At 33.9% G+C, this 23,491-nt stretch overlaps 1 protein-coding gene and 1 non-coding gene across 4 annotated transcripts; both read right to left on the reverse strand.

The window, feature by feature from the left end:
• Window positions 1–12,192: 12,192 nt before the first annotated feature.
• Window positions 12,193–22,886, reverse strand: plbd1a (phospholipase B domain containing 1a). Of its 3 annotated transcripts, XM_051889275.1 has the most exons (12): window positions 22,824–22,880; window positions 22,553–22,649; window positions 21,498–21,720; window positions 19,970–20,053; window positions 19,754–19,892; window positions 17,985–18,125; window positions 17,773–17,917; window positions 17,429–17,629; window positions 15,519–15,659; window positions 15,236–15,421; window positions 13,285–13,391; window positions 12,193–13,211 (listed from the first exon to the last, which is right to left on the reverse strand). In XM_051889275.1, the coding sequence occupies exons 2-12, from the start codon at window positions 22,611–22,613 to the stop codon at window positions 13,035–13,037; spliced, it is 1,605 nt and encodes a 534-aa protein (XP_051745235.1). In that variant the 5' UTR covers window positions 22,614–22,649; window positions 22,824–22,880; the 3' UTR covers window positions 12,193–13,034. The 3 variants fall into 3 exon arrangements, with proteins under 3 accessions (XP_051745235.1, XP_051745237.1, XP_051745234.1); XM_051889274.1 differs by having other exon boundaries at window positions 12,194–13,211; window positions 22,553–22,886; XM_051889277.1 differs by lacking the exons at window positions 22,553–22,649; window positions 22,824–22,880 and having other exon boundaries at window positions 21,361–21,592.
• On the reverse strand, window positions 22,821–22,893 carry trnar-ccu (transfer RNA arginine (anticodon CCU)). Its single transcript has one exon. It is a non-coding gene; the product is annotated as a tRNA-Arg (tRNA).
• Window positions 22,894–23,491: the final 598 nt, after the last annotated feature.

Here is a 23,491-nt window from a genome sequence, read left to right on the forward strand (position 1 = left end):
AGAACCAACTGTATTTTATTTAGATAGTTTATTGCTTAACTTGCTTATTAATAAAAGAACAGAGGTGGGAAAAAAAAAAATCATACGTCTGTTTTTATGCATTTATACACTTTTAACCAAAGCAACTTACAACACAGGAGCATAAGCGATTAGTCACAGAGCCAAATAAATGTTTATGAACAAATATGACTCTCATTGGTGTGCTGGAAATCTCCCAAAATATACACAAAAGACAATATTCATCTTTTTAAAAAAACGTGATGATGAATCTGTTTCCGTGTGAAGTTCTCTGAAGCCTGACAAGATCTTACAGCTGCACACATGAGCTGAAATCCACAAGACTCCACTTCTGATTTCATGTGGTCTGCAGTTTGATGTGAATATGAATATGAACTGGATTCATATCAAGAGCTCAACTGGTATGATTTTCACATTATTCAGCATCAGAATTAGCTCTGCTGTTACTCATCAGACTTCAACAGGTTGTCCGGTTTTGGCGGTGACGAGGGCAGAGTCTCCTAATTCTGTCGCTGGAAGTGGCAGCCCGTGCTCTGCCCGCCCATTACACAGGCTCCGCCCACAGGATGCCACACTGATTGGCACTTCCTGTGTCTGGCCGTTGACATGTAGCCAGGGCGAGAGAGCTTCCTCTTCCTGTTCTATGGTTGTCGGGGTGTGAGGTGTAGAGTTCTTTTCACCTGCGGGACATATAAATAACACTAGTGAGTTAGTTAAAATAAACAGATTTCTACTATAGCCACTAATGCTAACTAGATTTTCTCCAAGAAAAATCCTCACTGTTAAAATACTAGTGTGTTGTGGGTGGGGTGTCGCTATGTGATTTTTGGTGTGTTTTTATGCAGTTCTGAAGTGTTCCGACTGGTTTTTGGTGTACTGTCATGCAGTTCTAAAGTGTTCCATGTGTTTTTTGGTGTGTTGTCATGCTGTTCTAAAGTGTTCTGAGTGTTTTTGGTGTGTTGTCATGCTGTTTGAAAGTGTTCCAAGTGGGTTTTGGTGCGGTGTTATACAGTTTTAAAGTGTTCCAAGTGTTTTTGGTGTGTTACACAGTTCTAAATTGTGTGTTTTTTGGTGTATTGTCATGCAGTTCTAAAGTGTTCCAAGTGGGTTTTGGTGCGGTGTTATACAGTTTTGAAGTGTTCCAAGTGTTTTTGGTGTGTTGTCATGAAAGTGTTTCAAGTGTTTTTGGTGTGTTACACAGTTCTAAATTGTGTGTTTTTTGGTGTATTGTCATGCTGTTCTAAAGTGTTCTGGGTGTTTTTTGGTGTATTGTCATGCAATTCTAAAGTGTTCTGAGTGTTTTTGTGTGTTGTCATGCTGTTCTAAAGTGTTCCAAGTGGGTTTTGGTGCGGTGTTATACAGTTCTAAAGTGTTCCAAGTGGGTTTTGGTGCGGTGTTATACAGTTCTAAAGTGTTCCAAGTGGGTTTGGTGTGTTGTTATACAGTGCTAAAGTGTTCCAAGTGGATTTTGGTGTGTTGTTATACAGTGCTAAAGTGTTCTAAGTGTTTTTGGTGTGTTGTCATGAAAGTGTTTCAAGTGTTTATTTGGTGTGTTACACAGTTCTAAATTGTGTGTTTTTTGGTGTATTGTCATGCAATTCTAAAGTGTTCAGAGTGTTTTTGGTGTGTTGTCATGCAGTTCTAAAGTGTTCAGAGTGTTTTTGGTGTGTTATCATGCTGTTTGAAAGTGTCCCAAGTGGGTTTTGGTGCGGTGTTATTCAGTTCAAAAGCGTTCCAAGTGGGATTTGATGTGTTGTTATACAGTGCTAACGTGTTCCAAGTGGGTTTTGGTGCGGTGTTATACAGTTCTAAAGTGTTCAGAGTGTTTTTGGTGTGTTGTCATGCATTTCTAAAGTGTTCCAGGTTTTTTTTTTTTTTTTTTTTTTGGTGTGTTATACAGTTCTAAAGTGTTCCAAGTGTTTTTGGGGGGTTTTTTTTTGGTGTGTTATACAGTTCTAAAGTGTTCCAAGTGTTTTTGGGGTTTTTTTTTTTGGTGTGTAATACAGTTCTAAAGTGTTCCAAGTGGGTTTTGGTGTGTTGTTATACAGTGCTAAAGTGTTCCAAGTGGATTTTGGTGTGTTGTTATACAGTGCTAAAGTGTTCTAAGTGTTTTTGGTGTGTTGTCATGAAAGTGTTTCAAGTGTTTATTTGGTGTGTTACACAGTTCTAAATTGTGTGTTTTTTGGTGTATTGTCATGCAATTCTAAAGTGTTCAGAGTGTTTTTGGTGTGTTGTCATGCATTTCTAAAGTGTTCCAGGTTTTTTTTTTTTTTTTTTTTTTGGTGTGTTATACAGTTCTAAAGTGTTCCAAGTGTTTTTGGGTTTTTTTTTTTTTGGTGTGTTATACAGTTCTAAAGTGTTCCAAGTGTTTTTTTTTTTTTTTTTTTTTTTGGTGTGTAATACAGTTCTAAAGTGTTTCAAGTGTTTTTTTGGTGTGGTGCTACGCAATTGATAAGGTGTTCTAGTGTTACTTAGCGGTTTCACTATCAGCACCATTAATAGCGATGGGTGTAAACAGTACTAAAAAGTTGTTAGGTGTCATCTTTAGGTGTTATTTCTCAGTGGGATAAAGGTTTGCATAACACTCAGAGAGGTTCTGTGTCACAGGGTAAAAACTGTTGAGCTCTTATGAATCACACTGCCATTATGATTCAGAAAACACGTCAGATTTCACACCTGATGTCAGTATGACTGATCTCGCAGCACACTGACATCTATAAGGGCTCGTTTAAAAAGCGAGAAGCAGGGCAGAGGAATGGAAAAAACTGTCAAAATGTCTGTCAAGTGCATAGAAAAACAATGGAAAAGCAGTGCTATGCATTGTGTGAACGGTCTAAAAATGTGCTTATCGTGAGCAAGACGAGCGTGTTGAAACGTGTTTCGTGTGAACGCAGAAACCTACAGCAAAAGCATCAGTTTACGGTCGTACAGTTGGCCTTGACGTGATGGAGTGACATAATGAAGAAAACAACTGATCTGACAGGAACTACAACTGATGAGAGGTCAGAGGAAAGTCAATTATACAGTTGTGAGTCACAAATATTTGCCCACAGCATGACACCACTGAATCATCACAATCAGGCGGTAAACAGCGAACTTACTGACCTCTTCCTCAAGTCTGAAAGTGCTGGGGTTAAATTTAGCCCTCAGGAGTGTTGTTGGGTTCTTCCGCTGGTATAAGAGCTGCGTTCTGCGTTCTGTGTCCTGAAGTAACGGATGCATGCGCGTGTGTGGAATTGAGACGTGAGACATGGGACAGTCCCTGAAGACCCCTCGCCACCCTCCTGACCCCATGAGAGGAACAGAAACTCACTAAAGTGTGTGTGTGAGGTTTCATTGGGTAGAAACTCCTTTACTGAACCTCTTGGGCCGTTCACACAGAACGCGTTTTTGCATTCCACGTGCTGCTTTTCCATTGTTTTTCTACACAAGACAAACGTTTTTGAGCGTTGCACTCACATCTCACATCTCACACAAGCACCACGGTTTTATAATGCCGTGTCAAAGGAATGGAAAAAAAAAACCCTGCAAGGTCTAGAAATGCTGTTTTTTAAAAGCTGAACTTCTTTTAACTTGAGCGCCACATTTTTAGAGGGCCTTGTCAATGATTAAAGATGTTCATCTAGTGTGTGTTTACAAAAACAACAACAACAAAAAAAGTATTTCAGTGGAATGGAAAAACGCGTTCTGTGTGAACAGCCCCTGAGTATTGATCAGGTCCGGTCCGTGACTGGGGCGGCATTTTCTTGAAGTTTGGTTAGACTTGATTCAATTCATGATTCATAAGTATTTGATTGAATTCAAAAGCAATTTTTGCAAATTCAGAATGATTCACTTAGAATCGTAGTTCAATTGCATTAGATTTGAATAAAATACATTTATAGGATGTTTTATTACTTTCCATTACTTTCTTTATTTCACCAAAAGTCATTTGAAAAGGCAACATCAAATATATATACAGTTGAGGTCATAAGTTCACCCTTTGTTAATAATTGTAAAAACAAATAAGAGGGATCATAGAAAATACCATTTTGTTGTTATTTAGTACTGCTATTTTTAAATAAAATGAGCTCAGATATGTTCAGCTCTAAAACATTTTATCAGCATATTGCACTCTTTGTTGTTTTAAAAATAGCCTTTATGTTTACGAGGTCATAAGTTCACCCCTGCAGAATCTGCAAAATGTTAATAATTTAGAAAAGAAAAGGGATCACAAAATGCATATTTTACATAACGGATGTATGGAAGCTCGTTTCCGCCACTAAATTAAAAAAAAATTGCGTCTTTTTATCTCACAATTCTGACTTTTTTCTCATAATTGTGAGATATAGTCAGAATTGTGAATTATAAAGCCAGAATTGTGTTATAAAGTCATAATTGTGAGTTATAAAGTCATAATTGTGAGTTATAAAGTCAGAATTGTGAGATATAAAGTCAGGATTTTGATATAAAGTCAGAATTGCAAGATATAAAGTCAGGATTTTGATATAAAGTCAGAATTGCGTGATATAAAGTCAGAATTGCGAGATATAAAGTCAGAATTGCGTGATATAAAGTCAGAATTGTGAGATATAAAGTCAGAATTGCGTGATATAAAGTCAGAATTGCGAGATATAAAGTCAGAATTGCGTGATATAAAGTCAGAATTGTGAGATATAAAGTCAGAATTGCGTGATATAAAGTCAGAATTGCGTGATATAAAGTCAGAATTGTGAGATATAAAGTCAGAATTGCGAGATATAAAGTCAGGATTTTGATATAAAGTCAGAATTGCAAGATATAAAGTCAGGATTTTGATATAAAGTCAGAATTGCGTGATATAAAGTCAGAATTGCGAGATATAAAGTCAGAATTGTGAGATATAAAGTTAGAATTGTGTGATATAAAGTCAGAATTGTGAGATATAAAGTCAGAATTGCGTGATATAAAGTCAGAATTGTGTGATATAAAGTCAGAATTGTGTGATATAAAGTCAGAATTGCGTGATATAAAGTCAGAATTGTGAGATATAAAGTCAGAATTGCGTGATATAAAGTCAGAATTGCGAGATATAAAGTCAGAATTGCGTGATATAAAGTCAGAATTGTGAGATATAAAGTCAGAATTGTGTGATATAAAGTCAGAATTGCGTGATGTAAAGTCAGAATTGCATGATATAAAGTCAGAATTGCGTGATATAAAGTCAGAATTGCGTGATATAAAGTCAGAATTGCGTGATATAAAGTCAGAATTGTGAGATATAAAGTCAGAATTGTGAGATATAAAGTCAGAATTGCGTGATATAAAGTTAGAATTGTGAGTTATAAAGTCAGAATTGCGAGTTATAAAGTCAGAATTGCGTGATATAAAGTCAGAATTGCGTGATATAAAGTCAGAATTGCGTGATATAAAGTCAGAATTGTGAGATATAAAGTCAGAATTGCATGATATAAAGTCAGAATCGTGAGATATAAAGTCAGAATTGCGTGATATAAAGTCAGAATTGCGTGATATAAAGTCAGAATTGTGTGATATAAAGTCAGAATTGCGTGATATAAAGTCAGAATTGTGTGATATAAAGTCAGAATTGTGAGATATAAAGTCAGAATTGCGTGATATAAAGTTAGAATTGTGAGTTATAAAGTCAGAATTGCGAGATATAAAGTCAGAATTGCATGATATAAAGTCATAATTGCGAGATATAAAGTCATAATTGCGAGATATAAAGTCAGAATTGCGAGATATAAAGTCAGAATTGCATGATATAAAGTCATAATTGCGAGATATAAAGTCATAATTGCGAGATATAAAGTCAGAATTGCGAGATATAAAGTCAGAATTGTGTCAAAGTCAATTCTGACTTTTTTTTCTCAGAATTGTTTATATCACACAATTCTGACTTTAGGGCCCAGTTTCACAGACAAGGCTTAGCTTAAGCCAAGATTAGGCCTTAGTTCAATTAGGATATTTAAGTATCTTTTATAAATGTACATTTGAAAAAAAAAAACATTACTGGTGTGCATCTTGAGACAAAACAATGGCAGTGACATATTTTAAGACATATCAATACAAGTTACTTTCAGTTTAAACAGCTCAAACATCCATTTTAGTCTAGGACTAGCATAAGCCTTGTCTGTGAATCCGGGGGTATATCTCGCAATTATGACTTTATATCATGCAATTCTGAGAAAAAAGTCAGAATTGTGAAATAAAAAGTATTTACCTTTTTTATTTTTCATTTCATGGCGGAAACAAGCTTCCATACACATGTAGACCATAAGACTCAAGTGTATGTAAAATTTTGAACTGGGACTTTTGTGTGTGTTAATAACTAAATTTTCACAAAAGTCCCAGTTCAAAAGTTTACATACACTTGATTCTTAATACTGTGTGTCGTTACCTGAATGATCAAAAGCTTCGTAAGCATCAACGAATGTTTGTTATAGTTGTATGAGTACGAGTCCCTGATCTCAATATCATACAGTCAGTGTTGGAAAGGATTTTTCTGAAGAACAGTGGGCAGTTTAACCATCACAAATCATACAAACAGTCGACGATCATCCAGGTAACACAGTATTAAGAATCAAGGGTATTTAAACTTTTGAACTGGTTCATATGTGATCAATTCAGCTTTTGTTTTGTCTATATGTAAACATGTATCTAAAATAGCTTTTTAAAAAATACATGAAATTGTTCTTTTTTAAAAAATAAAAATATGCGTAATGCGCAAGCTCTTTGAAGTCGGATGGATTCTAATTCGGCTGTCAGTGTTTTTGTCGTTCATCAGCTGCAAAAACAGTGATTCATAGTGAAAGTAAGTTATTACTCTTGTCCCTGGTGTGACAGGACTTTAGTTTTGTGCTGTAATGATCTTACCTGTGTTCTGTGAGGTCCTGCTGTGACGTTTGTAGATGATGAACCAGAGCAGCAGCACCAGAACCGACTCGCTCGCGACCAGCCCGACACAGATCCACAGGCTGGGGCTGATGGCGGACCAGGACTCGTCCGGACCCGGACCTCTGGTGCTCAACACGGGCTTCAGCTCCGGTGGAGGATCCGCTACAGAAACAAAATCATCTGTATTCTCAACATCCACGGGCACTGAAGAATAATCTCGCACTTATATAGCAGATTTACCCACCTGACGGCATCAATCCCAGGGATTCGAGGGGGATGCAGCGTCTGGTCAGAGAATCCCACCAATAACCAGAATCACATGGTGTCTTCTCCATCACTGCTGATAAACTGATGAGAACAGAGACGGAGAGATCATGAGAGCTGAGAGCAGCACAGGGGCGTTTCACTTCTTCATTTGCAACGTTGGAGAGAATGAATCACTGATCGTGTCTCTAGAGAGAAACAGACCAGCAGAAGAGAAAGACGGAGAGAAACGAGAGGAAACCGAACTTTATTTTTAACCACATGTTGTTATCTGCAGTTCTTCATAACATACACCAAATCTTTTATATAAACAGTGGCTTCAAAGAGTGTCTGTTCACTTTTAAATGTCTGAATGTGATTCAGATAAAGTGTCTGTATTTGCAGGATGCTCAAAATGACTGTAGGAGATCAAAAAGTCATAATTATGAGATAAAAAAAAGTCAAAATTATGATATAAAATGACAATTATGGAATAGTAAAAATATGAGAGAAAAGTCGAAATTGACCAAATGTCTTATGACATAAAAAATTGAGATTGTGAGAAAAGGGCGAAATTATGATGAAAAAAAGTTGAAATGATGAGATAAAAAGTCAAAATGGATGAAATGTCAATTATGAAACAAGTCAAAATTATGACGTCAAAATTGACATAAAATGACAGTTATGAAATAGTCAAAATATGAGAGAAAAGTCGAAATTGACAAAATGTTTTAATTATGATATAAAAAGTTGAGATTATGCGAAAAGGGCCGAAATTATGATGGAAAAAGTTGAAAATATGAGATAAAAAAAAAAAGTCAAAATGGACAAAATGTCAATTATGTAATAAGTCAAAATTATAACTAGTCAAAATTTACATAAAAGGCAGTTATGAAATGTCAAAATATGAAAGAAAAGTAGAAATTGATAAAAATGTCTTGATTATGACAAAAAGTTGAGATTATGAGAAAAGGGCAAAATTATGATGGAAAGTTTAAATTATGAGATAAAAGGTCAAAATGGACAAAATGTCAATTATGAAAGTCAAAATATGAGAAAGTCAAAATGTCAATTATGAGAAGGTCAAAATTATGATGTCAAAATTGACATAAAATGACAATTCTCAAAGTCAAAATATGAGAGAGAAGTATAGAAATTGACAAAATGTCTAAAGTTATAAAAAGTTGAGATTGTGAGAAAAGGGCGAAATTATGATGGAAAAAGTTGAAATTATGAGATAAAAAGTCAAAATGGATGAGATGTCAATTATGAGAAGGTCAAAATTGTGACAAGTCAAAATTGACATAAAATGACAGTTATGAAATAGTCAAAATATGAGAGAAAAGTAGAAATTAACAAAATGTCTTAAGTATGATATAAAAAGTTGAGATTATGAGAAAAGGGCAAAATTATGGAAAAAGTTGAAATTCTGAGATAAAAAAGTCAAAATAGATGAAATGTCAATTATGAAACAATGACAATCAAAATATGAGAGAAGAGTTGAAATTGACAAAATACCTTAATTATTATATAAAAAGAGAAAGTCAAAATGGACAAAATGTTAATTATGAAATGTCAAAATTGATGGAAGTCAAAATATGAGAGAAAAGTATAGAAATTGACAAAATGTCTTAATTATGACAAAAAGTTGAGATTATGCGAAAAGGGCGAAATTATGATGGAAAAGTTGAAAATATGAGATAAAGTCAAAATGGACGAAATGTCAATTATGAAACAAGTCAAAACTGACATAAAATGACAATTATGAAATGAGAAAAAGAAAAAGGTCAAAATTATTACGTCAAAACTGACAAAATGACAATGGACGTCAAAATATGACAGAAAAGTAGAAATCGACAAAATGTCTTATGATATAAAAAGTTGAAATAATGAGCTAATGTCAATTATGAACAAATCAAAATGATGACATATCAAATACAATACTCTATTATATTAATAATCTTTAAAACTACATCTGTTGTTTTAGCATTTAACAAACCCAACAACCGTCTGTCTGTTTTGATTGTACATTTCGTTTGTGCATCTTTCTTTGCTATAAATGATACTTGATGTAATATTTTGTATCTCATATAATAACATTCGTAAGACCTTTAAAGAATGTAAATACTGTTAGTGTTCACTACTGTGTGGTCTAGGGGTTAATAGTTATAATATGAAGATACCAATGCTCTTGTGTGTGTAAAACTGAACCACTTAACCTTTAAAGCACAAATGAACATCATAGTCTGACTTATGTTTTCGGTTTCCTCACCACAAAAGCACACGTTCTTTCCTTTTGCCAATAAATGTTAAATTACCAAAACTGAAAATCTGTGAATCATGAAAATGAAACTGCTTTGAACTGGCAATTCTACTTCTAATTTCTTGCTACTCTTGCTATCTGTCATATGTGTCAGTCTCAGATATGTTCACCGCCTCAGGTCTCTGTGTTCTTCAGGACATCTTCAGGTGAACCTGCTCAAACACAGTGTGTAGAAACATCTCAAAAGATCTGGATGCCTGTTCTTCTTAACTCATATTGAATGTGTGTCTTTGGTCATCTCAGCAGGGTTGAAGATGTGATTACTGACCTGTAGTGAAGCTGCAGGAGCAGATGAACTCGTCTCCATCACGGCTGAGAACAATGATGAGTATCGTTTCAGTTCAGTCCAGAGAGAGACAGAGCAGAACAAGAGAAATCAAGTGAATGGAAACAGAGAGAGAAAGAGGAAACAATGACAACAGATGGATTTGATCTAATACACTAGAGGTGTAAAAGGTGCTATATAGCACTAAAAGTGGTTCTTGGCTCGTAATCATAGGGGAACCACTTTTGGTGCTATGTAGCACCATATTTTTAAAGGTGCTCTACAGCACCTTTGTCAAATGGTGCTATGTAGAACCCATAAGAGGTGCCATATCGCATTTTATTTCTTCAACAAAAATGGTGCTAAACAGCACCAACAGTGGTTCTTTGGCTCATAAAGAACCTTTAAAGGGGCTTAACAGGTTCTCTGTACAGCAGTGGTGCTATATAGCACCTTAACCACCCCAAAGAACCACTGAAGAACCAAGATTTGGTGATATACAGCACTTAAAGTGGTTCCCCTATGATTACGAGCCAAAGAACCACTTTTAGTACTATATAGCACCATTTTGTGTGTACAGTGGTTCTCAACAGACTTAAATTGATTAGAAACAAGACATCAAATAAGCTAAAACCAATATAAAACCTAATTTAATTAAATATATGATTTAAATCATTCTCTCAAGAATGATCATTTTTATTTCAGAACCAGGATTCACAAGGTCTTTGGAAATTTAAACCTAGAAAAGTCATGGAAATAAATACAATTTTTTTTTTTTTAAAAATCAAGGAAATTAAGAAAATCTTAAAAAAAAAAAATCATGGAAATAAAATCTTTTAAAAGTCTTGTAAATAATAATAATAATAATAAATATGTATTTTTTAAATTTTTTAAATTATTAAAATCTTTTAAAAGTCTTGGAAATAAAATATTTTTAAAAAGAAATCAAAGAAATTAATAAAATATTTTAAATATATTAAGGAAATGAATACAATCTTTTAAGTCTTGGGGAAAAAATATTTATATGCATATAATATATATATATATATATATATATATATATATATATATATATTTTTTTTTTTTTTAAATGAAGGAAATTAATAAAATCTTTTTTTAAAACAAAGAAATTAATTATTTAAAAAAACAACAAAATCAATAAAACCTTTAAGAAGTCATGAAAATTTCTACAAATAATATAATTTTTTTTCCTAGTCAAAAAAAAAAAATAGTCAAGCTCTAAATTTTAAGCTCTATATTTTAATGGGTAGAACTGGTATTTATAAAAATAGTTTTATTAAAAAATAGTTTTAAAAAACATTAATCATGAATGACTAGAAAAGTCAATAGTCATAGGAGTGTGAGTTATTATTAGTCTGTGTAAACAAAATGTTTGTAAAATAAGCAGCTTCTATTACAGCAGAAGTACCAGAAATATCTTCCTTCAGCCTTCAAATATTATATTGGACAGTCAAAAACGTGGAGAATTACTGTAATAATAAAACAGAAATGACCCAAACACGTGTCTTCTCCTTCACTCTCGTGTTGAGGTGGGAATGTGTTTATGCGTCAGTATTGACAATCTACCAAACCTTCATTGCTCTTTCAGTGGTTTGTTGGTTTCAAACCCCTTGATGAATCAGACCGATCAAAAGCTTCAGTCGAACACCAGAGCAGAATAACCGATGGAATAAGTGAAACCGTATCCAACAAAAACACTCAACACTGAGAAATGAGGCTTGTGTTCATTCATTCATTGATTGGTGGAATCAAAGAGAAAATCACAGGCAGCACAGATCAGAGTACAAACATATATGAGGAGATGTGATTGTGACAGCGATGCTCAAAGACATTCACACTCCAATACTAAAAAAGGCACTTTAGACTCGCGTTCCCTGAGAGAAAACATCTGTGAATGTAAGAAACGTCTCACCGACGGACGCGTCAACAAGACGCTCGAATCGTTCAGAAATGTTGTTTTTTTGCTCATGTTGTTCATTAGGACGATCTCTGACAGACTTTCGAAACAAACCTGTTGTGGACATGGAAACCCATTTCTGACACATAAAAAAAAAAAAACAATCATGCTTTGGTAAATCATAATTATGATATAAAATGTCAAAATTATGACATACTAAATCATATTTATGACAAAAAGTTGAAATTGACATACTAAGTCATTTATTACAAAATTTGACATACTAAATCATATTTATGACATAAAAAAAGTCAAAATTATGACATTCAACTTTTAAATAAGACTTTAAGACTTAAATAAGACATTGTCATAATTTTGACTTTTCACCTTATAAATATGAATTGTGTCTCAGAAGTCATATTTATAAGATGAAAAGTCAAAATTATGACAAATCATATTTATGACAAAAAAGTTGAAATTCACATATTATTTATGACAAAATGTCAAAAAGTATGACAGACATGTCAAAATTCACAAAAAAAAAAAAGTCAAAATTATGACGTCATTTATAAGATGAAAAGCCAAAATTATTACATACTAAGTCATATTTAGGACAAAAAGTTGAAATTCACACAATTTTGACATTTTATGTCATAAATGTTATGACAGACATGTCAAAATTGACAAAAAAAAAAAAAAAAGGGAAAATGATGAAAAGTCAAAATTATGAAATAAAATGTCAGAATTTGACATACTAAGTCATATTTATGACAAAAAGTTGAAATTCACATATTTATGACAAAAAGGTCTAAATTATGACGTAAGTCATTTATTACACAAGTCAAAATTATGCCATACCAAGTCATTGTTGACTTACAAGCTCAATAATCTGGCTTAATTATGACTTAGTTTGTCTTAATTTAGATGTTTAATGTCATAATATTTAGTATGCCAAAATTTTGACTTAAATCAAAATTATGACAGTCATGACTGACAATTCATAATCTTTCTAATTTCTATTTTTCCATTTCATAAAAAGTCATATTTATGTCTCATTTATCTCATAATGATGACTTTTTGTCATAATGTCAACTTTTCATCTCATAAATATGTCATAATTTTGACCTTTTTTGTGATTCACCAAAGCATGAAATGGGCTTCTACAGTAATAAACACACAGTGTGCACTAAAGCATTACGATTAACCTTCCTCAATCTTTCAATCAAAGGAGACGGAATCAGTCCTGGACTGATTGTCAAATGGCAGCTGTAGAGTTCAGAGTTCAAAATAAATGCTAATTCGACAGATTGAAGGGCTCAGATTCGTGTTAGCGACAGGCATCGAATAGAGAATCGGTTCAAAAGCAGGCCAGATGTGAAATCCCACGATCCTCAGGGTTGGAAGAGTTGCGGCTGCATGCTGACGAAGCTGAAGTTGTAGCTGAGAGGAAGACCCTGATGTGCCGTGCTGTTGAACGCCTCCCAGGAGAAGACGGGAAGCCCTCCTTCTGTGGTCGGGCCGTTCACCGCTTCCGCCACGAACCCCTGAGCCATGCGGAGATCCGTCACCTGACCGGACAAAACCAGAGAGTTAGGGGCAGAGAACTCAACCTGATTGGCTAATGGGAGTCGGTCAGCTGACCTTAGTGTCGTAACATCCTCCAGGACTGGCGTGACGCTCCTGCAGGTCGTTACGACAGCAGATGGAATTACACGGGTTGCCCTGCGAGTATGGGTCGTTCTTATAATCTGAGGAAAAATCGACATCCAATAATGATTGACAGGAGCAGACGGTGATTGACAAGAGACTGGGCTCAATAAACAAACAGGTGCCTCATTATAATACATATTTATGATACCGAGACAGCTTTGGTTAAAGTCACCAATGATTTGTTGATGGCTTCAGACTCTAGTGCAACATCCATTCTCATCCTTCTCGATCGAAGAGCTGCTTTTGCTACTGTTGATCACGATCTATCACTCACATGTCTTGAAAGAGTGTTTGGTGTGTCGCGGATAGTTTTGAAGTGGTTTAGATCCTATTTCATAGGTCTGAGATTAGCTCTGTTTTCACTGGTGTTCCTCAGGGCTCAGTCTTGGGACCTTTACTTTTTAACATTTATCTGTCACTGCTTGACCATCTTGAGATCACTCTGCCTCCATTATCACTTGTATGTTGACGATATGCAGATTTATATATGTTCAAAACCTGATGAGTGCCCTGACGCTGCTTTTCTTTCCAACTGTATTATTGAGATAAAACACGGAGTAATAATGTCCTGTATCTGAACAGTGGTAAAACTGAAGTTATGCTCATTGGTTCCCATCTTCAAATTTCTAAAGCTCATTAAACAAACAGGTCTCTCATTATTTTATATTATAATGACTTTTACTTTGATATTTAAAAGCTAAATAAGTAAAGCATACTAGCACATATATTATATATTATTTTATACATTTCATTTTAATATTTAAGTATCACTTAGTGATGCACAGATTTTCTTTTGCTGAAATCAAAATTAAACTTTTTAGCCGAAAACCAAAACCAAAAATAAAGTGTGGGTAATTAAATTTGGGTAAAGCTGATTTTTAATTTAGGATCCCATGAAATCAGTTTTATTTTTTCCCCAAATTCTGTGTTGTCCATTTTATTTTATGCTGGATTCTGTTACGTGATGATACAAATATATCTTCAAAAACCGTGTTTATTAAAATTAATTAATAAAACTAAATAAAAATAAAATAAAAATGTAATCAAATGAAAATAACAAAATTTACAACAAAAGTTTAAAACAAATTGCTGTACTGAATAAAATTAAAACATGGGTGGAAAAATATCTTAGTATTATTATTTTTATTAAATTATATCATGCAACTGATAAATCAATTGGATTGTTTAATAAATGTTATTATTATTTGTATTATTATTATCAGTGTTGGGGAAAGGTACTTTTAAAAGTAATGCATTACAATATTGAGTTAATCCCTAAAACAAAAGTTACTTTTTATGTAAAGTAATGTGTTGCTTATTTAAAAAAGTAACAGATATTTTGTTATAAATTTAAAAGTAATGCGTTACTTTACTAGTTACTTGAAAAAAGTAATCTGATTACGTAACTTGAGTTACTTGTAATGCGTTACCCCAACACTGATTAGCATTATTACTTCGAGAAGCACATTCTGCTGTACATTAGTAATAAATTTCAGTCATAATTTCTTCATGTTAAACCAGACTTGTATTTTGGCGGGTTGTGGTGAAGACCTTTGAGTTTCTGTGTGTATATGACAATAGTTTTTCTCAAATGAAATAGTGAAATGCTGGTGAAGAGCAGCTCTGCAGATGAAGTTCATGCATTATCGGAGAAGCACTAATTGAATGTCACTTTTTAGGTCAATAGTCTTGGTCATCCAAAACTATTTCGGTCAAATCCAAAAATTTATTGTATTATCTGTTTTTCCAGGTGAATATTGTTGGTTTTTGAAATTTCAGTGCATCGCTATCTTATATTATGCACTATATATACACCATAAATCAACAGAAAAGCCAAAATGGTAGTGTTGTGACTAGTGCTGTCTAACTGAGAGATGGTTACCGTTGTATCTCATGATGTGTTTGAGGGTCGTCAGGTCGCTCACTGAAGACTGATCACGGCGGAAGATCTTGGCGCGAGGGCAAAGGTCATAGGAGAATTCTTCGCCGTACTCCTTCCACATCTGCTCGTATCCGCTCAGGTCGTAGATCTTACGGTGGAACGGCACGTTGTAGGACGGCCAGTAACCTGCAGGACGCACAGATTTAGTACAACATGTTCGGGTTGATTTTACCCCAAAATCAAAACAAAAAAGAAATGAAAATGAAGTCTGTGTCAGTCTGACCTCTGCGCAGTGTCTGCGTCTGGTCTGAATACTCCACCAGTCCCGGGATCTGCTCGACCACAGTCAGCGCCCCGTCATCCAGACTGCTGCCCAGATGCACTTTACTCGCGTCCACAACCATGTACTGATTATTATACGTCCCTGATGGAGAGATTCGGCACAGGATCAGAGCGCTGATTCACACCAGTATGACAGAGCAAACTGAGTAAAGACTCACACTAGAGCTGCACGATTCTGGATAAAACGAGAATCACGATTTTTTGGGTTCAAATAGAGATCACGATTTTCCCACGATTCTGAATATACAACCAAACAAAATAACATGTAATTTACTAGAGGTTCTGATAAAATATAAATTGCTGACTCTAATTGCTGGAAAATGTTTGAATGAATTATTTAAAAATGGTTTTGAATGAATTCAATGACTCAATACTTGTTTCATTACTGGATGAATCAGTGTTTTTGAACAAAACTTTTGAATTAACGATTCAATGACAAATTAATTTTTTTAACAGTCACTTCTCGCCACCTGGTGGAATAAGATGTAACTGATACAACCGTTATTTGACGTGCCAAGTTCATTTCAAAAGGTAGTTTGTTGTATTTTGATCGCTACCGTAGACACCAGTGTTTAAATACTAACTTAAAACTTATACCTCGGTACTTCTGTGATTATTTGAATATTTGTAACACAGAAATAACTAATGTGTGGTTCAAAACGGCTCTCTCTGGCTCTGGCAGCACGAACACAGATTTGAATGTTCCGGTATGATTTTGTCAAAGGTTTAAAAGACGCGGGAGAATCGTTGTCATTAATAAAGTAAGATCGCGTGGGCGCTTGAATCGAGATCGCGATCTTTTTACGATTAATAGTGCAGCTCTAACTCACACAAACACTAACAAAAGCCGAAAACGAGCTGTCAAGTAAATAAAACATGACACTTGGGTTAAAGTGTTAAATAGTAAGAATGATAATCTGACCATCATGTGTATAAGTAACAATTGAAATAAGCAAAAAATTAAAAGTCTATTGTCATACAAAATAAATAAAATAAACATAAATTATATTTAGTTATTTTAGTATATATATATATATATATATATATTATACACACACACACACACACACACACACACACACACACACACACACATATACACACACACATATACACACACACACACACACACACAGCCTACAATAAAATAAATAAAATTAAATATACAAATATTTTCAATAAATACATACATTTTTATAGTTTTTATAGTATTTTTCATAAACTATTATAGAATTTTAATATTATAACATATTATATGCTTTATTTTTCAATCATAAATTATGTACTACTCCATAAATCAATATTATATATATATATATATATATATATATTATATATGAAAATTAAATATAGAAATCATTTTAAATAAATACATAAATTAGTTGTTTATTTTTCATGAACTATATAATAATTTTACCATTATGATATTTAATAATATTATTTTACTTTTCAGTCTTAAAGGGATAGTTCACGCAAAAATGATTTACTCACCCTTAAGTTGTTCCAAATCTGTATAAATGTATTTGTTCTGTTGAACACAAAGGAAGATATTTTGCAACCAGTTTGTAACCAGGCCACTTTGGGGCACCATTGACTTCCATAGTAGGAAAAAAAATAAAAAAAAAATACTATGGGTGTCAATGGTGCCCCAGAACTGTTCAGTTTCCCACATACTTCAAAATATCTTCCTTTGTGTTCAGCAGAAGAAAGAAATGTATACAGGTTTGGAACAAGCAGAGGGTGAGTAAATGATGACAGAATTTTCATTTTTGGGTGAACTATCGCTTTAAATGATGTACTACTCCATAAACCAAAGAAATTATTTATATGATGACTGTTGCAGTTTCTGACCAGAGTTGTATCTAGAGAAGGTTTGTGCCCACTGCTCTCCGGTCTGTGCCAGCACGTGTGCCAGTCGAACCCTCTGCCAGGAGAAGAGACTTGCAGCAGTGATGTAGGAGTACAGCGAGGTGTTGAAGACGTTATTAGTGGTCTGTGTCATCATCAAACCGCTGCCCAGCAGATAGAAATCATCCAGAGACACCAGGAACCCTGAACACAGTCACAGACACCAGCCGCTTTCACAAACACCAACATACTACAGACGACACACTATACTGCCTACTACTTTATAAAATGACATTATAAATAACAAACGAATCAATAAATGAATGAACCAATGAACCAATCAATACCAGGGTAGCTGCTGAAGGACAGTTTTCCGGTGGCCGTGTGCGGTTCGCTCAGCTTGAAGTCCCAGTGTTTGTAGATGCGCATGGTGGCGGCGTACGTGTACCAGCTGGAGTGAGCGAACAACAGGTTCTCATAGCCGGGCAACATCTGAAACACATGGCAGATGTGAGAAACCATCACATCAGCTGACTTTTATGATCATCACTGATGTTACCTTTATGAGCGCAGAGCAGTGGCCCATCGGAGGAGCTTTATACAGACTCATGCGGGACGCCCCGCCGGGCACCAGCGCCGGGATCAGATCCAGCAGATCACCGACCGCATTCAGGAACTGAATGGCAAACTGGGACAGAGGCTACAGAGAGAGAAACAAGTAAATGTCTCATTAGAGAGAACAAGCAAAACGTGCTTCAGCATTAAAAAAAAAAAATAATAATAATAATAATTTACTTTTTAAAAGTTTAAGTCATTTAAGTAACAGAAAAAATACAGGAAATAGAGCTTTAATAAAACAAAAATAAAAACTCTTTAGACATTTAAGCCATTTTTAAAGTAAGAAATAATGGACAAATGCTTAAGTCATTTTTAAGTAAATAGAGCTTTTAAAAAAAAAAAATTTTTTATTTTAAATATATATATATATATATATATTTTCTTTCAACCTTTAGATGTTTCAGTCATTTTTAAATAATATATTAAAAAAAATACAGGAAATAGAGCTTTAATAATAAAAAAAATCTTTTTAAATGATTGTAATTTTTAAGCAAGTAATAAAATATACAGGAAATAGAGCTTTAAAAAAAAACTAGATGTTTCAGTCATTTTTAAATAATATAAAAAGAATACAGGAAATAGACCTTTAATAATATTTTTTTTTTAAATGATTGTCATTTTAAGCAAGTAATAAAATATACAGGAAATAGAGCTTTAATAAAACAAAAAGAGAAACTTTTTAGATGTTTACAAGACAGGAAAATACAGGAAATAAAGCTTTAAAAGAAACCAAAAATAAAACTTTTTAAGTGTTTGTGTCATTTTTGAGTAAGAAATAGGGAAAAAAAAAAAAAATACAGGAAATAAAGCAATAAAATAAATAAAACATGATGAAAAAAAAAAAAAAAAAAAAAACTTTTTTCAGATGTTTAAGTCATTTTTTAAAGTAAGAAACAGGACAAATACAGGAAATAGACCTTTAATAAAAACAAACAAACAAAAAACTTCAGATGTTTAAGTCAATTTTAAGTAATAGAAAAAAAATACAGAAAATAGACCTTTAATATTTTTTTTTTTTTAGATGTTCAGATCATTTTTAAAGTAATAAACAGGACAGAGCTTTTAAAAAAAAAAAAAAAAAAAAAAAAATGCATGTTTGAGCTGTTTTAACTGTAAGCATCTTGTACTGACAGATCTTAAAATACACCAATAATGTTTTTTTTTTTTTTCTAGTGAAAGTTTATAAAAGCTACTTAATTGCGCTAATTGAACTAAGGCCTAATCCTGGCTTAGGCTAAGCCCTGTCTGTGAAACCGGGCCTTTATGTTTAAGTCATTTTTAAATAATAGAAAATACAGGAAATAGACCTTTAATTAAAAAAAAAAAACCTTTAGATGTTTAAGTCATTTTATGTAAGTAATAATAAAAACAAAAACAAAAAAAACCCCACAGGAAATAGACCTTTAATTAAAAAAAAAAAAAACACACTTTAGATGTTTAAGTCATTTTTATGTAATAGAAAAAAATACAGGAAATAGACCTTTAATAAAAAAATATTTTTAGATGTTTACGTAATTTTCTAAAGTAAGACAGGAAAAATACAGGAAATAAAGCTTTAAAAAACAAAAATAAAACTTTAGATGTTCAAGTAATTTTTTTTAAGTAAGAAGAAGGAAAAATACAGATAATAGAGCTTTAATTAAACAAAAATAAAAACTCCTAATCTTCCTAGTTCGGTATGAGAAGATCAGCTGATCTTCCTCCTCTCACCTGCTTCCCCTGTTGTTTGGCCCAGTCGGTCACACCTGCCTGCAGCCCGTCCAGCTGTGCCAGAATCAGACCGGTGTGAATCCACAGAGGATCAGTGGTGTTACGCTTCACCTGACTCCGAGACCACTCATCCTGCTTACTACAAACAGACAGAATCAACACGAACTGTAGGGAGCGAACACAGCAGAGAAACACACGGGGAAGAGCATCACTCACGCCATGAAGCGCTTCACAGCCACCAGCGTTTTGGGATTCTGGATCAGCTGCGGGTACATGTTGGTGTAATGATCGAAAATCTGCCTAAAACACACAAAACACAACCGTCATTATTAATAATCGCACTTTTTTACTCATATCAAAAGTACTACATTTTAGCTAAAATAAACTGACAGCCCAAATCATACCTTAAAAAATCAATATTCATATATTCAAATAATATTCTGATATACCGTGAAAACAGTCTTGTTGAGAACAGTGTCATTTTAATATGATTTATACACTATATTATTCTATATTATAACTATAATAACTATTTTTATATTCTCATTTTAGTTTAATTTTTAGTAAATTTGCTGTGTGCTGTCATTTTTTATTTTTTTTAATAGTTTTATTAATTTTAGTTATGTTTTTGTCATATTTATTTATTTATTTATTATTATTTTTTTATTTATTTATTTTTACATATTAGTATTTAGGTTTAATTTTTTTTTTTTTTTTTTTCAGTTTTAGTTCTGTATTAGTTTTTATATTTATATTTTATTTTATTTTAATTTACAAAAGTATTTAGGTAATAGCTTTTTTAGTTAATGATAACCCTGGTCGAGGAACCTGTTAATGAATGACAGATCAGCGCAGACTAAAATATTAACCTGAGCTCAATCATTAATATTCATTTCACAAGCAAACAAGTTTGCCAGTTTACATATAAAGTCATATATTTATATTGACTTAATGTTATTGTAGCAGAAACAGTCTGTTTAAAAGCAAGAGTTTAGAGAGAGAGAGAGAGAGAGAGAGAGGGAGAGGGAGAGGGGAAAATAATCATGAAAAAGGAGTATATGACACTTCGTTCAGACGAACACAATCGGAGTTATATTAAATAATATTCTGTCTCTCCAAGCTTTATAATGGTAGTGAATGGGGGTTGAGATTTTGAAGCCCAAAAAAATGCATCTATCCATCATAAAAATAATCCATACGACTCCAGGGGGTTAATAAAGGCCTTTTGAAGAGAAGCAATGGGTTTTTGTAAGAAAAATATCCATATTTAAAACTTTATTAAATATAATAAGTAGCTTCCGACAGACGCATGGATTACTTTTATGATGGATGGATGCAATTTTTTGGACTTCGAAATCTCGCCCCCTATTCACTACCATTATAAAGCTTGGAAGAACCAGGATATTTTTAAATATAACTCCGATTGTGTTTGTCTGAAAAAAGATAGTCATATAAAGTGTGAGGGTGAGTAAATCATGGGACAGTTAATTTTTTGGGTGAACTATCCCTTTAAGGTAGGGGTGGAGAACGTTGATCCTGGAGGGCCATCATCCTGCAGAGTTTAGCTCCAACCCTGAAAAAAAAACAAAAAAAAAAAAAACACTCACCTGCCTGTAACTTTAGTAATCCTGAAGACTTGATTAGCTTCAGGTGTGTTTAATTAGGGTTGGAGCTAAACTGTGCAGGACAACGGCCCTCCAGGATCAACGTTCCCCACCCCTGCTTTAAGGCTTCAGACACGTACGGTGCGGTGAGGAAACCCTCCATATATCCAGCAATGAACATGGTGACGTCGTCCGTCTCTGCCGTGTGTCCATATCCGGCGCGGATCTCCAGCACACCCCATCCCGTGGACGACAGTGTGTCATTATAGTAGCCATAAGCGTCACCCTGCGGGTCCAGAACACCTTGCTTCAGCACAACGGCCTTATGGGTCGAATCCCAGTACGCCGTGGCCTTCAGCAGCTCTGGATCAAACACACACAAACATAACGTTAGTATGATGTATAAAGGAAAACAAAGCAACAAAATAAGGTTCTGATTCTTCATGAATCACAGTCACGTGGGCGTCTGCTACTTCCTTAAAAATACTTTATGCCGTTTTTAACCATAAGAGGAACTTTACTTGAGGATATGAGATCAGAAATTAATACTCCTCAACATCTACTCTTTGCAGAAACCCTATAAACTGAGAATATAAATCTATATTCAATGATTGAATATAAAATAATAAAACACTCAAAACAGATTCAAGTTTTTTTTTTCCCCCCACAGAAAAACATTGTTATAAATTCAAGAGATGGGTAACACATTTATTGTTAAACCTAGGTTTTAAAATACTTCTTTAAATAAATAAAAAAATAACACTTTAAACAAACCTTCTTACTACAATGACATGTTTACAAACTCTTTTATTGCTTCAATGCATAATTTATTATTTTATGCATTGCCATCCTATCATCACTATCTTTCTGGGGGGGAAATGATATTATATTTCAGTATAACAGTACAATCTCATTGTTAAGCAACTATAAAGTAACTGGAGTCACATCTCAGATTTCAGATTGAGTTTTACAGGATCATGTGCTTCATAATCATTATAATAGACAAACCTGCAGCGTCAGGCAATTCCTCTTTAACTCACTTAAAACACACTCGACTTGAACTCTAATTAGCGAAACAAAAGCACGGCGTGTTTACAGTGATTTACGTTTGAACATATGGTCATACAAATATAAAAACACACTGTATGAAACACGAGCTTTATGAAAGTCAAGGTTAAATAAGTAAGATACTTACTGTCGCTTCTTGCTGTTGCTGCAAAACAAGCGAGAATTAAAACACAAATGTTGTTTGTCATGTTTGTGTCGATGGTCAGTCAGTCGAAGCACAGAAACTGAAAATAAAGTGGGAAATCCGTCAGTGCAAAGTCTCCTTATGACAAAACAACATGAATAAATCTGAACGCGATCCTCAGACGAGATAATCCGAAAGTGCGTTTATAAGACACACACTGAACGACACAATGAACGCTGACAGACGCCGAAAATAAATGAAAAACTATCTTCACCCCAGATGGGACTCGAACCCACAATCCCTGGCTTAGGAGGCCAGTGCCTTATCCATTAGGCCACTGGGGCACATGATACCGACGGGGCGGTGGAGACCCTTATAAGGGCGTCCAATGGGAACTCAGTGAGGGGACACGTAATCACTGCAGGCGTTTAACGCGGAAGTGAAGGAGTCGCCTATTAAAATTGTCGGGAATTAGTTAAGTTTAACTGTTCAGAAACGCATTCTTTAGCCGTTGTGATAAATTACGCGTTATTAACTAACTATGTTAGTTTAATAAATTGAAGATAAACGGGTTGAATTAACTTTTTGAAACGTTAAGGCGCTATTAACCATCTAAAATGTCTGTAAACAGCACTGGTGACCAATTTACATCACTAATTTAAGCCTTAAAACTAATTTACCTTAAGAAAGAAAGAAAAACAGTTGAGGCCTTGGAATTAATCTGGTTTAAAGTATCTAAACGATGTTCTTATTGGCAGGACTAAATTAGTTTTACTTGCCTTTCTTTTAATACCTCAACGCTTAAAACTACATGAACATAAATTTAAAACTCAAAAACACGATAATCAAAAGCATTAATAGACGAGTTCTCACATGATTCATGAATTTTTACATTACCAATAATGTAAATGGGTTAAAAATTCATTAAACAATAATTGTGAT

This window comes from Ctenopharyngodon idella, chromosome 3 (assembly GCF_019924925.1).
Source record: "Ctenopharyngodon idella isolate HZGC_01 chromosome 3, HZGC01, whole genome shotgun sequence".
Classification (NCBI taxonomy): domain Eukaryota; kingdom Metazoa; phylum Chordata; class Actinopteri; order Cypriniformes; family Xenocyprididae; genus Ctenopharyngodon; species Ctenopharyngodon idella.